This window comes from Myotis daubentonii, chromosome 7, assembly GCF_963259705.1.
Source record: "Myotis daubentonii chromosome 7, mMyoDau2.1, whole genome shotgun sequence".
In the NCBI taxonomy this organism is placed as follows: domain Eukaryota; kingdom Metazoa; phylum Chordata; class Mammalia; order Chiroptera; family Vespertilionidae; genus Myotis; species Myotis daubentonii.
In genome coordinates this window covers 38,896,980-38,914,282 of record NC_081846.1, presented here as the reverse complement: position 1 = coordinate 38,914,282, position 17,303 = coordinate 38,896,980, and the positions used below count along the sequence as shown (strand labels likewise).

The window sequence follows — 17,303 nt, the reverse complement described above, 5'->3', positions numbered from 1 at the left end:
TACCTTAATAAGTGCCAGGTATTGTGCTCAGGGTTTTATGTACATTATACCATTGAATCCTTACAACAATAAGGTGTAGGTATCATCACTATCATCATTATTGTTATTCCCATTTTCAAATGAGGTAGCTGTGCCACAGAGAGATTAAGTAATTTGCCTAAGGTTACGTAGATAATAAGTGATGAACCTGAGATTGAACCCCAGTAGTCTGCCTCTAGACCACTTGCTTTTCCTGTTTTTATTGCTGTTTCTCTCTCTCGCCTTCTCTCCCTCCCTCCATATATTGATAATCTCCTGACTGGTGAGAAAGAGGAAAAATTACATAAAGACATAAATAGATGTAGCTTTTTTTTTTTATCATTACATAAAGACATACGATAGATGTAGTTTTCCATGTGATATGTGTATTCCTTTTCATTGATGGTGTCAAGTTACTATAGATGTAATTAGTACAACATTAATCAGTATGATAGGGTGTTGTTTTATTATCCATTAGAGATTATTAATTTATGAGCTTTGAAAATAATTTGTTTTCTGTTTTTTAGTTATTTTACTTTTTGTTTGGTTTTGCTTTTGCTTTTAGACAGTGATGTTTAAGTCATATTCCTATCCTGGAGTATCTATAGATAAATAGAAAACTGGCCCATTGCATTACTCACTAGAAAGGCTGTCAATTACAACTAAAAATTAGTAAGATACTAACTTTATAAGAATGCATACAGAATATAAGGGATTCCAAATGGGCTACAATTTCTGTGCAATTGATAAATAAACTCAAGAGTTCTTTTCTTGTCAAGTGTTAAAACAGTAATACTAGAAAAGTTATAAAACAACTAGCAAAAAGATTCAGTTCAGTGAATAGGATAAAATATTGAATATAAAAAACAAGCAACTTTGCCATTAGAAAGGATAATTGGAAAGATCCATAAAAGGATATGTTTCATAATAAATATGAAAGCAAATGAATCAAATTATATAAAAATACACTGAAAGATCTAAAAAGAAAACTTGAATAAATTGAGAGATTATATTTTTACAATTCTATTAGAGGGCAATGTTAAATAGAATAAAATGTTCATTAGTACTTTGAAATGATCTACAATGAGTTTATAATGAAAAATGCTATGTTATAAAGTCAAGTTATAAAAAGTATGCATAGAAAATACCATGGAAGAAAATATGCTCAATATAGACCTTTATATATTGTTAGATGGTTATAGTTTTTTATTTTTATGCTATTTTTGGGTTTTTTTCCCTAAACACATGAATGTTTTTGTAATGTGAAAAACATAGACATTCACATCTTTTAAAAATAATTTAGATTAAAAGATAAGATTTTTTTACTTCCATGTGTTGTGTTTGGCCTTATGCAGGAAAGGAAGAGCTGTTTTTTAAATTTACATTCTTCTCTTTATTTTTAATTCATATGGTTTTAAATTTCCTTAGAAAGATGTGCGAGACATCCTCAATCCAATTCAGATTGTAGCTGCTTACCACCTTGGGCATAATATCACCAGTAAACGGAGTATAAAGGAATTCCCACCACTCCAGCCAATTCTTCAGCAGAAGAAAGAAAAAGACATAATTGAAAAAACAGTAAGAATATTTTCTTTTATTCAAAAGTTGTGACATGTAACTAAAAATTGTTTTTTTGAAGTATTACATAATTCTAGGAAAATGAACTCTAATTTTTTTTAAATTGTATAAAACTTGTATAAAAAGATTTATGGCATGTCTTGTTTTTCATTTTCATTTTTATTTTTATTTTTAAAATTTCCTTCAGGATATTGAACTGGATATTTTAAAATGTGCATTTAGTCATAGCAGTGGTTTCTCATCCTATCTAATAAAAGGCTAATATGCAAATCACTCAGCAGAATGACTGGTCGCTATGACGCACACTGACCACCAGGGGTCAGACGCTCAATAGAGGAGCTGTCCCCTGGTGCTCAGTGCACTCCCACAGCAGGAGCGCTACTCAGCCAGAAGCCAGTGCAGCAGTGGTGGAGCGGCCCTAAGCCAGCAGTCGGACATCCCCCGAGGGCTCCCGGACTGCAAGAGGGTGCAGGCTGGGCTGAAGGATGAGTGCCCCCCACCCCAAGTACATGATTTTCATGCACCAGGCCTCTAGTATACTACATAAAATGTCAATTTTCTCTCTTGATGTCTTGCCAGGAAAGAAAGTATATTACTAGAGAGCACTCATAGTGGGAGTGAGTTGCGTTCATGAGTTGGTTATTCTGTGTCATCATGTGTGTTTAGTTTATCTTTCTCTTTTTCTGTTTCTTCTCTCTCATTTGTGTCTCCTCTCACTCACCCCACCCATGAATCACTCATGTCTTATTAGTCTAATTCCCTTGCTGGGTTTTACTCATTTATAGGCATATGTATTTATGTTACACAATAGTTTCTCATTTAAAATTTAGCTGCATGCTTTCCAGCCCCATTCCAGCACTGACTGCATTTTGGGATGGATCCTGCATTCTAACCAGTGAACTGCTTTTTCCAGTTTATCTCAAAATATATCAGATTCACTGACTGAGTGTTTGTTTCTGGGAGTTCTATCCAATGACACAAAGACATAGTGAACAGGATGTTTGGGGACATGGTAAAAACATTCATTAAAATGTTCGCTAATGGTACACAGAATGTAAAAGATAAAAGAGACATTTCACAGCCTGTGGACTGAAGGGTCCCAGATTCAATTCCGGTCAAGGGCATGTACCTTGGTTGCGGGCACATCTCCAGTAGGAGGTGTGCAGGAGGCAGCTGATTGATGTTCTCTCTCATCGATGTTTCTCTCTGTCTCTCTCCTGTCCTCTCTGTAAAAAATCAATAAAACATATATATTTTTAAAAAGGGACGTTTTAAGGTCTAGTTCATTTCCTGTCCCAACAAAATTGCCCCTAAGTCACTTTGATATTTGAGCTTACAATCACCAATGTCTAGTCTCCAATATTAGATTGAATAAAGATAATAGCTTAAGAGCAAATTTTCTTTATGCCCACATATAAACATATTTCTGGAAGTTAGTTTTTTCAGTCTTCTGTTTGACTTCACTTTTCAATAGCAAGTACCTTTAAATGTGTTTTATTGGAAGTGCACAATCCAAAACCTAAACAGTTTGTAGTTATAATAATTAACATTTTGACTCTTAGAACAACCTGTTTTATAAATAAGTGATAGAAAAAATCGAATTTACCTAATCATTTAGAGAAAGATTGACACTCTCCTTGTGCTCCCGCTGTATAGGCAGTCTGTGATCTGACATGCAATTTGACAACACTCTAGTCCTTTGCCATTTCATGTACCTGGCTCATTGCTCTGAGTTTCCAGATTTCTTTCTTTTCTGCATCTCATTGTTTTTCACCTTTGCCTCTCATTTTTCTTCCCCCCACCCCTCCCTGCTCTTTCCATGTTTTTTCTTTGTCTAACTTTTTTTTTTAAATATATTTTATTGATTTTTTTACAGAGAGGAAGGGAGAGAGATAGAGAGTTAGAAACATCGATGAGAGAGAAACATCGATCAGCTGCCTCCTGCACATCTCCCACTGGAGAAGTGCCCGCAACCCAGGCACATGCCCCCGACCAGAATCGAACCCGGGACCTCTCAGTCCGCAAGCCGACGCTCTATCCACTGAGCCAAACCGGTTTCGTCATTTTCTTTGTCTAACTTTTTAAACTCGAGTCTTCCATATACCTTATAGTATCTCCTGGTCCTATTAAAATGCTCAGAGGTATGATATGCTATCATTTACTTTTGTTCAATGTGTTCTTAAAGTGAAATTTCTAAATTTCTACAATTTTTTCTTTTCAACAAACATAAAATCACTGCAAAATTAAGTGCCAGGCTCATACATAGTAAGTGGAATCAAAGCATCAGAAAATTGAGAGGAACCTGACAAAGAACATCTCGGCAGCATGGGTTTTAAATACTTAAATAGATTACCACCAAAGTTTGGTTTAAAAATTTTTCTTACAACTATTATGAAAGAAAAACATCCCTTTTCTCACCTAACAAATTTAGGTTTTAAATTTGCCTATTAGAAGAACTTAGTTCTTTTAGCCCAATAATTATTTTTCATTTAAACCTATTAATTAATTCTCATATTGAACTCCTTAAAAAATGATGAAACGAGTTATCAATCTGGTTTATTAATTTTATTCTTCTCATGTATCATAGATGTCTGTCTTAAAAAAAAACAGAAATATGCCTATTAACTGAACTAACAATAAAATACTGTCATATTTTATTTCCAGATAAACTTTGCAAGGTTTTGTGCCCATGAAAATTGTTCTGCTGATTTACAAGTGTCTGGGAAAATTGGATTTTTGAAGTAAGTCTAGTTTACTCTTTATTATTCATCAAGATGGGATCATGGGTGTGCATGTAGTTTTCAAAGAGAAAATGCCTATGAACTAATACTTGGGGGTTAGCAGCATTTAAAGAACTGGAAAAGAACAAGATTCAACTGGGAGAGATTATCACTTTTCGAAAGAACAAGAATATGTGAACACCAAGGCTTTATGAAGCATGTCTTAATCTTTTGTTGGTAACTAAAGAGATAGTTTAGGATTTGACTGTGCTCAAGTCATCCGCATTAGAATTTTAGTTGTGTTTTAGACATTTGTCAGTGCCTCTTACTACTAGAGTTTTGATGACAAAATGAGCTAACCTTCACTACATGATGCTTAGTTTTGTGTCACTCAGAAAAATGATTTACATAATTCAGACTGATGTATAAAACAAAGAAATTCCTAAATATATATGACACCTTTGAGAGGGAATAAACCATCTTGTTCTTCTAAATTCACAGAAGGGGAAACAGAAGAAAACTTATGCAATGTGCTTAGAATAGTAGCTAACATGTAGAGAACACTAGATAAATGTTGACTGCTGTCATTATTTTATTATGGGAAATAAACCATTACAATTTTGTCATGTTAGATCCCCTATGTTGAAATTATTTTGCATATCAGAGGGCAGACATGAAAATGAGGATCAGGGATAGAATGCACGGCGCAGGTTGAGGGATGACGATGTATGGGAAATGAAGGAGGAGAAAGAGGCATCAGTGACAGGACAGAAAAAATGGGAAATTATATTGGGAGGTAAGTCTACAAAGGCAGCACATTTAATGGAGGCATGTTGAATTTGGTGGGACTTCAGCTCTCCAGGAATACTGTGAAGTGCTCTACACATTCCTGACTTGTGAGAATGCTTGGGGGTGGAGGAGGTGAAATGTGCCCTTCACAGAGAAAGAACTGAAGATTAACTCTTGGGGGGACAGTTTTATTTAAAGAGCTTAACACAAATAGAGAGTCCCTGTAGGAGACTGAAGAGAACTGAGAGGAAAACGGAGTGCACTGTGAAATAGCCAATATAAAAAGAGGGACTTCATATTGTAAAATTTTGTGGAGAGACCAGATAGCATAATGACTGAGAAAGCTCATGGGAGTTGGCATTTAAAATGTGACTTGTGGAAAAAATATCACTGGCAATTTGTAAGATGGAAATTTCAGTGAAGTAGTAGCTGAATGACAGGGTAAGTGCTTAGGGAAGAAAATATACTAGGAACAAGTGGCTTTATCATGTTATTTCATCATGCAGAGGCAGGGAAAGAAAGAAATTGGAGAGAGAATTTTCTACTTAAATCCAGGGGGGGCACTTTTTGTACCTATTTGAACTCTCTGAAGCATTTGACAGCTTTTCACTTCCTCCTTTGAATGTCTTTTGCTTTAATTTCCATGGTGACACCCTACTCCCTTCTCCTTTTCTAGCCTCTCCTCAATTGTCTTTGGAGATATTTGATTTTGGCTCTATTGATTCCCCAATGGTTTTCTCACCCCTTTCTCACACTCCCATATTTTCCCTGGCTGTCTTACCTACAACTGTGACCTCACCTGGTCTGCCTACACTGCGAATGCCCAAATCAGTGTCTCTGAGTTCCACACCCACACATCCAGTTGTCTATTGGGCATGTCCTCTGGAGCTCAATCTGCATTCTTCCCCCTTTCTTAACCCTACTATTCAGTAAGTTAGTAAGTCCTATAATAACCACATAGATGTTATTGGTGGTTTGTTTGTTTTTTGTTTTTTCATCATAATTCTCTGCCTCTACTACTATTGCTTCATGCCAAGCTCTGAATATTCCACATAGCTCACAGGCTTTCCTGCTTTCTCAACTACTGGTCTCCTATTTTAACATTATTTTAATCCCTCTCCCATGATGTTTCCAGAGTGAGCTTTCTCACATACACCTCTGATAACAGTGCTTCACTGGTTCATTATAACCTAAACTCTAAACTCCTTCGTGTTTTCTCACCAACTCCCTGGGACTTAGAATTGCTTGGCCACACCATGCTCTCCCGAACTCTGAATGGTTTCACTTCTTGGTTTCACTTCTCCAACGTTATCTACTTGGTTAATTTTTATTTATCTTGAAAATCTCAGCTGTTTCCTAGGTGAAGTCCCTTTTGTCTCCAGGTACATAAACCTAAGTCCTCCTGTGCCCCTAGTCCCACTGCACTTGCCACTCACTACCATTACTGTCTGTCTCCACGCCATCCTGGAAGCTGCTTCAAGGCAGGTTCCTGTCCTTTCATCTTTGTGTTGACTTTGTCCAAAACAGTATCTGGAACACTGTCAGTGACTAATAGGAGTTTGCTGAGAATGGAACAAGGTTCTAAAAAAGCAACAGTATATAATGAGATCGACTCAAGTGGAGGAGTTGGCTTTAGGAAGAAATTAAAATTGTCCTTATCTTGAGCTGAACAGGTATGAAAAGATGTTTGACATTGATTAAGAAACTCAGTGTGGAAGGAAATAAAATGTAGAGAATTCATGGATGGCCAGAATACAAAAAAGTAGGCTCATCTATGGAAAGTGGGGGTCTTTAGGATAGATCTGGGAATGTGAAAGGCATGGGGGAAAAAGCTCAAAATAGCTGTTATGATAAATGGGATAAAGAGTCAACTAGGAATGAGTGAAAAGGTTCAAAAACAGTGTTGAGTACCCTGCTGGGTAGGAACACATATGGCAGAGAATAAATTAATTCTTTTCACTTAAGCAATGCCAGTATAGCCTTGAGCATCCACAATTGAGGGCCAAGAAGCCCTAACCTATTTGATTAATAATTGGACTTTATACTTAATTATCCAGATTGGCTGTTCTTCTAGTCCAAAAACAGTGACTACTAACTACTTTGCACCCCAGCATGTAGTGTGGTGCCTTTGTTGAAGTATTAGCTGAAAAATGTATAACCTTCCCATTTGTGTATTTATTTTCTTCCTAAAATGTTTAGTGTTCTTAGTGTTTTGCTGCCATGGGCCTTTGATAAGTAGAGTTGTGTGTTGGGAAAGCTTATCTCAGCTACAAATAGTAGGGTTTTATTTTCTTAAATCAGAAACTCCCACTGTCACCTTTGTCATCTTTCAGATCCCTCTGACCTATTAGAAAATGGGACATTAAAATTTGTACAAAAATTTACCAAGAATGCTTCTTTTCAGAATAATGAAAATACATCTTGAATTAAGAGGTCAAATATTAATATAATCAAATTGTTATTTTTTATTCATTATGTATTTTTTCACAATAAGCTATTATATTATGGTTAATTTGCATCATTAATTTGAAATGATACTATTTCTTAACATCTAAATATCAAGTCCATTATAATTTTAAATGGCAGGCAACTGAGAGTACAGCCATGTTTCTCAAGCTGTGACCTTTGAGTCACTTTTACGAGAATCACTTAGAAATGCAGGTTTCCTAGACCCCCAGACCATCCAAATTAGAAGCGATGGGGACCAGGCCTGAAATGTTGTTTATTAAAGGGGCTCCAAGGGTTTCTTATTATACTAAGATCTGAGAACCAATGTGGTAGTGGTCATGGAGAGTTTCAGGTTTGAAATCAAACCTGGTTCAAGTTCTGTATCTACCCTCTGCTAGCTGTAGAGAAGCCTTTTAAACTCTATAAACCTCTTTCTTTCTTGATAAGGAGGTAAAATAGTCCCTACTCTGTGAAAGGTGTTTTAAAGATAAATAATGCAGTAATGCAGGCCCAAGTGCATAGCACAAAACCTGCTATGCATGAAGCTTTCATAAAAGTTATTTTTGATAAATTACGGTTAGAATACTTATAGATTATAATAAAGTTTTAGTTTGGCCATAAAATGGAATGTTGCCATTGAAGTCTAAACATTTTCTGTATATATATATACTAGTTATTTGTCCAGAGTTTGTCTCTTATGTCCCCAAAATGCTGCCGACTATGACTGGGTCAGTAGTTTTCAGTTTTATGAGATTTGAAGTGGCAGGAATGCCGGTGTGAACGATAAGCCCTGCATCATTTGCATCAATTAGGAGAGTTCCAGGTGATTTCTACTTGGGAAATGATAACTTATTTAAGAAATTCTCTTATGAAAACTCTTCTAATCAATTTTTTAGGCCCACGGTAAAAGATTCTGACAAACTGCTTTGCATCTTTAGTAAATTATACTCTATCAGACAAATGGATGCCTGTCTCACTTAGGTGTTCCCTCTCCCTTCTCTGTAATACTAGGTAAATTGTGACCATATGTTCTATGCATTCTCCTGCCCATAACTCTACTGGCACTAACGGTATTTATGTGCCCCAGAGCTACACACCCGCTTTAGGTAAATGCATTTACTCAGTAAAGAGCGTGCGTGGCTGAAGGCTGCAGTAATAGACTGCCAACAGCAAACTAAACAGTGCGTAGTGTTTTCATTAAGTTGAGGCTTTCTTCTGACTGACTAAACTCCCAGGAGAATAAATCATATTCAAGTGGACTTACTGACTGCAAAACGAAGATGAACAAATATGACTGTCACTATTACAAATATAACAGCCGGTGTTAGTCATCACAGAGGTAGTTTGAAATCAAGTCCTGCATATAGATTCTGACGTAAATGCTAGTTCTCTTCTGTTCCTCAGTCACGCTTCTGGCGTGAGTGGAACAATGGCTTTCATATCCTTTAGGAATGCCTTTAACTGCAAGGAACAGAATACTTGAGCCATAGGGGCTTTTAAATAAAGGCATTTAATTATTGTAGCAGGGTTAGTGAGCACCTCCCAAACCCTGAACATTCCTGGTTATCTTCCCAGTTCTCTTGGCTTTTCCCTCGCGGTCACTAGATGGCTGCAGCAGCACCAAGGTTCCCAGCAAGAAAAAAAGGGACAAGAGCAAAATTCCATGTCCTCTTGAAGCTGCCTTTCCAGGAAGGGCAGTGCCTGAGTCGACTTATTCTGATCAGCCAGACCTGTATCACATACTCAACCCTGGGCCCATCGTGGCTGGAGGAGAATGGAGTCATTGTGATCAGATTAGTGCGATCATAATTCATTCCCTGAAGGTGAACTAGGGGCTTGTCGTCTGCAGTATCAAGGGAATGCTGCCCAATGCTAGGTCTGTTAACCGCTAAATAGGGCAATCTGTTGACTAGACAGCAGACAGTTGTCAACATCAGCCACGATGCTGAAAGAGCTAGTCTAACAAACGTGTCCATTTTTGAAATGGAGAGAGTAGGAATATATAGGGTGGGCAAAAGTAGGTCTACAGTTGTTCGTATAGAAAAAGGCATGCAGGATATGACTGTTACAATAGCTTTATTAACTCTGTGTTTCATGTACTCACAACTGTAAGCCTACTTTTATCCACCCCTGTGTGCCTCACAGAGGTTGGGGAAGGTGAATTATATGCTTTGTACACGAAGACATGCTATTTCCTAGTTCAATCTTCTAATCCAGTGCAGCCAGCTGTACTCCTCTAGACTTCAATGAATTTGCCTTTATTCAATAAAATCTTCTTAAATGTTGGGTAACTGATATATTCCAGTAAACAAGAATTTTCTAGTATTTTTCCCCCTGAAGTCAGTAGTAAAATTTTAAAAAATAGTTGTCTTTACTTGGACCTGCAAGCCACCTGCAGCAGGCTACATGTTGTCAAATAAGTGACTCGTGCATCTTGACACAGGTACATATCAGCTTACATTATACTTTATCCTACCATCTTAAAAAAAAGTTAGCCGGAAGGCACTAGTGTGTATTATCTAGGCAAAGTACATTTATTAGACTAAGACTTGGGGAGCATTTCTTGCAAAATAAAACAATGTCATTCACTCAATAAAAACATAGTGCTTGGTGCTAAAATACATCATTTTTCTATTTTTCCTCTCTCACTTATTAAGTTGTGATTCTCTATGTACACAGTACCTTGATTTGTTTAAATTCCATGGATTTTAGGCTGCTTGGTAAATTTCAAGTCTGTATTATGCGTGTTCTAATGAAAAATGAACTCCGATTTCTGGGGAGAGCTCCGGTGCAGCCTTGTCGCACTGGCAGATGCGCACCTGGTCCTTTGTCATGTCTCCCATACAAAGCTGGTGGGTATCGTTCCGACGGCACCTTGTTAATGAATCAAGATACAATATGATGTATATTTTAACAAGAAGAGTAGAATCGTAATTATGACTATGTGACAAAATAGCTTAAAAATGGAAACTAAACCAGGAGTCTGGCTGCTGAAATGTGAACACTGTGTTTCTCTTTAATTTGCTGTTGTCTGGGAACCTGGCTGTTTATGCAATGCTTTCACCTTCTGTTGCTTGTCCAAGTGCCAACTCCTTTCCCAAAGGTGTTCGGTGACTAATGCTTTGGTTACGTGCCAGAATATTTTACAAACGTCTATTTCTAGGCAGCTCTTCTTCAAGTCTTAATTAAACTTGAATGTCAAGCTGAAGTTCACCTTTAGAACCTCCTAGGCTGCCTCCGTTGTAACGTGATTAGAGAACAGTGGGGGAATGCAGGACGGCCATGTTCCCGCGCATTTCTTCTCTGCCGGTTAGCACGGTGCCACCAAGCAGATGCGTGCTTATGTAACACGGTTTACCACACAGGAATGGGTGAATCACCGCCCTGCTCTAAAACACGCCATCACGGAGTCAAATTGTTCCCCCCTGAAAAGGTTGAGAATGACGGCTTTGTTAGTCATTGCACGTCCTTCCCGGAACGTCCCGCTTCCGGACCCAGGGGTCAGGAGCTGGAGAGGCTGCACGTGGGCACGGCTTCATTCCTTTCTCCTCGACGCCTCCAGGACCAGCCAAGGAACTGTGAGGCCTAGCGAGGCATTTTCTCCAATCCTGTATCCCAGGCTGTTTGAAGTGAGCCTCTATGGTTGTCAGGATAACACAGAATAGATTTTAAATACAGTGATATTATTTTGTATGCTTATTAATGACACTTATCCATCAGACTGCTCTGTGGCAGAAGCTGGCACACCTTTTCCGTCAAGGGACAGATAGTGACTGCTTTAGGCTTTGTGGGACGGAGATCTCGCTCAGCTACTCAACTCTGCTGGCATCCGTCGTGTAAAAGCGGCCACAGATGAACGAGCGTGGCTGCGTTCCATGGAGCCGCTATTTACAAAACCAGGCAGAGGTCTGCACGGGGCCTTCTGGCAGCAGTTTTTGAACCCCTGCTCACAGTATGCTTGCTTTTTATGTGAGAGTTCTGTAGTGTATCTTTATTTTTGGTTACTTAAATATAGTTCCTTATGGTATATTTTGTTATTTAAACACAGTTAGTGTAATTTAAGCTGGTTGCTAAAATAAGCCAAGATGTAGCATTTTAAGGAATTAATTCTGGGTTACAAACCATAAGGGTCTGCTCTTAGAGAGACCCAACAGAATTACATAGATATGTTCACCAAGAGACTGTAATCGAGCCAAACTAGAAATTGCCGGATAGTTGAATGGATAAATATAATGTGAATGGATAAGTAAAATGTTGTATATTTACAAAATGGAATATATATATCACAGAGGCCCGGTGCACAAAAATCTGTGCACTCGGGTGGGTCCCTCAGCCCGGCCTGTGCCCTCTCGCAGTGTCTGGGGCCCCTCGGGGCCCCCTTCCCCTGGCTGCTGGCACCAGTTTTCCTCCAGCGCCCGGAACCCAGGCCTTCACTCTTCACCGGGAGGGGCCAGTGCGGCGGGTGAGAGGCTTAGCTCTTCCCATGCCCCGCTCGGGCCCCGGGGGTGTGGCGGAGGCCAGCGCGGGGGGCTTCCCTCTTTGCTCTTCACTCACCACGCCAGCCTTCGCTCGCTGCTCCTGCCTGGGGCCAGCCAGCTTGGCTCCATTGCTTGGCACCTACAAATGCAAATTAACCGCCATCTTTGTTGGCAGTTAATTTGCATATCGCCCTGATAAGCCAATGGGAAGCATAGCGAAGGTATGGTCAATTACCCTTTTTGTCTTTTAGTAGATAGGATATATATATATATATATAATCAATGAGAATAAACAATTCACAAGTCAATGTAGGTTAATTTTACAAACAAACTTTTAAGAAGGCCTGATTATTTAAATTTTGAGTAAAGAAAAATTACATACATTATGAATTCACTGATGTGAAATATAAAAGTGGGCAAAGCCAGTCTGCACTGGTAAAAGCAAGGCAATAGGTGGGGGAAGTTACTGGAGGGAAGTGCTTATTTCTGATGGGACTGGTAATACCTTTCTCTTGATCTGTGTGCTGGTTTCATGTCTGTATTTAGTCTGTAAAAATTAATTGGGCTGCAACTTGGAATATGTGCATTTTGCTATGTGTATGTTCTACCTTGATAAGTTTAAAACAGGAAAAAATCAAGATAAGAGGGGAAGACCTTTTACTAGTAGGTATTAAGTAAATGGTTCCATTTCTTAGACTTATACTAAAGGTATAAAAGTGGAGAAATGTGCCCCAAATTACAATTTTGTTTTCATTCTGAAGTTCATGGGAATTAATAATTAACTCCTCAAAACTTTACACTTTAGTATTAATGCTGCCATTAATTTCTTGGTCAATTGAGTAGTTGTGCATGCAGGGTACAGGTCACATGAATGTAGTATAGAAGATGCGTACTTTCTTAAGGAAACTTTCTAAACTTTAAAGTGCTAAGTGAATGTTTTACCTTTCGTGTAGTTATGATTATTGTCATCTGGTCTCTTGCTTTGGGTCACACCCCTCTCTGGTTGAACTACTATTTCTAAATTCTTGGATATCTAGGAACATCTGTCTTTAAGGAAAGCTTATAGAATCATAGTGTAGCAAAAGTCTTCTTTAGCATTCAGCTCTTCTCAGTCTCTCATTGGTAAAGAGAATGGGCTGTGTAAGCGAAGAGATTTGCATTTGCTTTGAAACTTTTTAGCTGTGACAGACCTTGAATAAGTTCTTTAAGCCTCTAGTTCCTCATCTATAAATGTGTTGCTCTGAGGATTCCATGACCCACATCTTCAATGAGTAGTAGTTATTATTACAGGTGACGTGATTGAGGCTTAAAAATGTTAATTACACCACCCCCCTCCAGAAGAACGGGGGCCAGAGCCAGAAGTTGACCTCACTCACGTGTCTAGATTTGGGGCAATCTTCTCTTTCCAGGTCACAGCACAGTGAAGCACTTCTACACGTCTGTTAATTTGGTCTCATTATCCATAGAGGTGACCAGCCTGTCTTATGAAATGGATTCTACTCTACAGATCTCAGTTGGATTCACGTGCTGAGAATAGCTGTCCTTTCTCATGCCGTGCTCACTTCCACCAAAACATGTTGTATTTTGGTGGCAATACTCTCCGTTCTCCTTTTCTTCCAGTTACCCCCACTCCCCCCTTCGGTTTGGGCAGCAGCTAATTCAATGTCTATTCAAGAATAAAGAAAGATAGGAAAAACATACTTTGCTTTTAGAAATATGTTGCACAGTAATGAGGAAAATGTGTTAAAAGTATAGAACCAAGAAGTTAAGCAGAACAGAAGTATTACCGAGTGAGGAATCTCAGAGGGAAGACAGGGGAGGTGGGTGGGTGGGAGGTAATCAACCAAAGACTTTGTATGCATATATGCATAACCCATGGACACAGACAATAGGATCGGGAAGGCCTGGGGCAGGGCGGGCTGGAGGAGGTCAATGGCGGGGGGGGGGGGGGGGGGCAAGATGGAAGGGGGACATATGTAATACTTTCAACAATAAAGATTTATTTTAAAAAAAGAAACAACCAATGAAGGCAAAAAAAAAAAAAAAGTATAACAGAAAGCAGACTAGTTTAATTATAACTAATTAAAAAACTTTTCTCCAGTAATACATGACCAAATTTATTTGAACTAAGGGAAATTGAGTTCTTTTAAAAATAGATTTGCATCTACTTGCATGTGGTCATTTCCCTCTGATTGTTTTTTTCAAATTAATATTTTATGTTCGGGATAAATAAATGAAGAGATGGGATTTTTATTTCCAAATTAGAACTAAATAATAGTACTTAATTTTTAGGCCATACGAAAATAAAACCTATCTCGCTGTTGGAAGTATGAAGACATTAATGTTGAATGTGTCCTTGTTTAATGCTGGAGATGATGCATATGAAACAACTCTGCATATCAAACTGCCCACCGGCCTTTACCTCATTAAGGTTTTAGATCTGGTAAGTATTGAAAACCACAGTAGCATGATACGACATGATATTTTGCTTAGTTTTTTAAAGATGTAAATGGTATAAATCACTTCATCAATTTGAGATCTAAATAGCTGGCATTTCTTTAGACATCCCCTTTGGCTTCTAGTAATTTTAAGACTTTCTCATGCCCCTGATCAAAATGACAAGTTCCTTGGAATCCGAGATCAAAAAAGTCAGCCTCCTGCTTCCCAGAAACAATGGCCTAGTTATCCAAGCCATTGCTTTTCTCACTAGTACGTCTTCCTGCTGCTCTTGGTTGGATTCCTGCACAAGCAGTATTGGTCCTCCCTGCTGGACGCCCAGTCACCCCTCTGCATTTGAAGCTCATACACCCAGTCTTGTTCCCGAAGGACCTCTAAACATCCCGCAAATCCCAAATTCTGGTGTTGACTAGATTTTAGGCAAGTTTTTCCTTCCCTGAAAGGGTTCAAAGCACCTGGAGATCTTTTCTTACCTCCGTGCCTCAGTTGTGAGCACTTAAATCCACTAGTGAGGTATTAATAAGGTTGAATTTCAAAGACAAAAGCCTCAACTTCTTTCTCCTTTGATGCTTCCCTCTTCCTTAGCAAACTCACTCAGATCTTATCCAGAGACCATATCCTCGCATTAAGGGCATTTTGAGAGGCCTTTGACCTCTCACAAAAATCTATTCCCCCTTTCCCTAAGGCGTTAAGAGCTTGTTTGCACCTGTAAGAGGGAAAACTCAACTATTCAGGGAAATACATATGTACAAATACATACAGAGATGTATATCTCCCTGGAATATTGGGATATGTATGTGTATTTATACTATGATGATTCCAGTTACTGCATTATATACCTTTAACACGTTCTCACATCCCACACAGAAGAGGGATGTGAAACACAGACCTTATGATTCCTTGCCTCATGATTTTACAAGGAACTGGGCCTTGAATTAAACAGGGATACACAAACCTGGATGAAAGCCTCAAGTCCAGAAATTATTCTGTGGAGAATTTACATGAATGATAGAATAAACCTAGACACATATGTACATATTATATCATTTGATTACATTTCTGTTTATTCCAAATATAGTTGTCTAGGAAAGTAAATTCTTTGGGGATGTTTTTTCAAAAGCCATCCTTAAACATGGGTTACAAACTTCTTGTTCCCTTTTCTACCTAAACTAACTGATTTTGTTTGTTTATTTAGGAAGAGAAGCAAATAAACTGTGACGTAACGGACAGCTCTGGCATAGTAAAAATTGACTGTAATGTTGGTTATATATTTGTAGATCATCTCTCAAGGGTAAGCATTTAGCATTTATAATTTTTAATACAAAAGTTTTTCTATTTTTTCCATGTTTATGATGCATACAAATATATAATTTATTATTATTTGCTTAGGGTAAATAGCTAAGTGATAAAACCAAAACCAACTGGGCTTGAGACCTTTGAGATTGTGTTTATAGTCTTGGCAATGTTCACTGTAAAAGGTGGGGGCACGTGAATGTGTCGATCAGAATTCCGCTCCCGTGTCACCCCTCCCCAACTCCCCCCGCCACGCCCCAGGTGGTCCTATCTGCCAGGCATGTTACCTCTGCTATACAGAGAGGTGTTTCTGGCAAGAGTCCCCCCTCAAGTGTTAAAGCATCTCTGATTCTGTCCGCCTGGACCTGCCCGTCTTTACATTCGGAAGAGGCTTTGTCTCTGAATGTCACTTGTGGAAGTGCTGGTGCTTTCAAGTCGCCACAAACCCCAACAGCTTCCCTGTAGCTCGCTGTCCAAATGGGGGGTAGCCTGTGCTTCTAGAACATCGTTGAGACAGCTGGGCATCCCACAGGGTGTAAACTATTAAGAAACATTCAAGTTCAGATGATCAACATGTATTAGATTGTTCTTTAAATGCGCTTTCCTTCTCTGTGTGCAGGTAGATGTGAGCTTTCTGCTGGATGCGAGCTCCCTGAGCAGAGCGGAAGAGGATCTCAACATCACAGTGCATGCCTCCTGGTGGGTTTCACTGTGAGAAATAATGGTGCGGAAGGAAACAGACCCCTGACATTTTTGGGAGGGGACCTTCGGGAAACCATGGAGTGTCCCATTGTCTGCAGGAGAAAACTTCTCTTACATGATCTAAGACACAAACCTTTAACCAGCATAGGAGGAATAAAACAGTGTATATAATGAAAGCAAATTTCTGCCAACAGACATAAAAATGTCTGTCACATCCAATTTTATACCCACTCCCCAAAAAGCATTATTTAAACCCAGCTCCAAGTTTATAAGGTATCCGTGGTATATAACTAGTTCTCACTGAAGATGATGTTTGTGCCGGATGCATTCTAACAGGGCATTTTCTGTTTGTTTCTGTAGCAAAAATGAAGGGGAGATGGACCATCTGAAGCATAACAAAGTGACTTTGGCAGTACCTCTGAGGTATGAAGTCATGCTCACTGTGCACGGGTAAGTAGATACTGAGGCCTCCTCTAGAGAGGAGAGCTCATTTTAAATCTTGTAGCTGTGTCCATTATTAGTCTAAACCATATTTAAAAGACTTCTTAAAGATTTGATGTTGTTTCTCTCTTAACAATTACTGCAGCAGTGTAGTCCCTTGCCCAGCTGTTCCTTATTTTACCCCATCATATAATTGTCACTGAGACCACATCACACGAGTGCCTAGCTGGAGGGGCTTTCTTGCTGGAAGAGCCTGGCCAGCCTTGCACAGGGCGTGTCTGTAGGTCCCAGGGCAGGCCTGGCCACTGGGAGTTGAGCAGTGCACAGTTTGCTTGATCATACTCAGTGGCTGTGGCAAGTGAGAAGTTTCAAGAATCTC

The 17,303-nt window shown here is 38.9% G+C and overlaps 1 protein-coding gene across 1 annotated transcript in view; it reads left to right on the top strand.

Moving 5' to 3' along the window:
* The window catches only part of ITGA4 (integrin subunit alpha 4), a 73,217-nt gene that overhangs the window by 47,550 nt on the left and 8,364 nt on the right, over positions 1–17,303 (top strand). The window contains exons 16-21 of the mRNA XM_059703932.1: positions 1,447–1,596; positions 4,261–4,337; positions 14,324–14,474; positions 15,684–15,779; positions 16,401–16,480; positions 16,844–16,933. Coding sequence (XP_059559915.1) covers positions 1,447–1,596; positions 4,261–4,337; positions 14,324–14,474; positions 15,684–15,779; positions 16,401–16,480; positions 16,844–16,933 — 644 coding nt within the window. The remainder of the gene's footprint in view (positions 1–1,446; positions 1,597–4,260; positions 4,338–14,323; positions 14,475–15,683; positions 15,780–16,400; positions 16,481–16,843; positions 16,934–17,303) is intronic.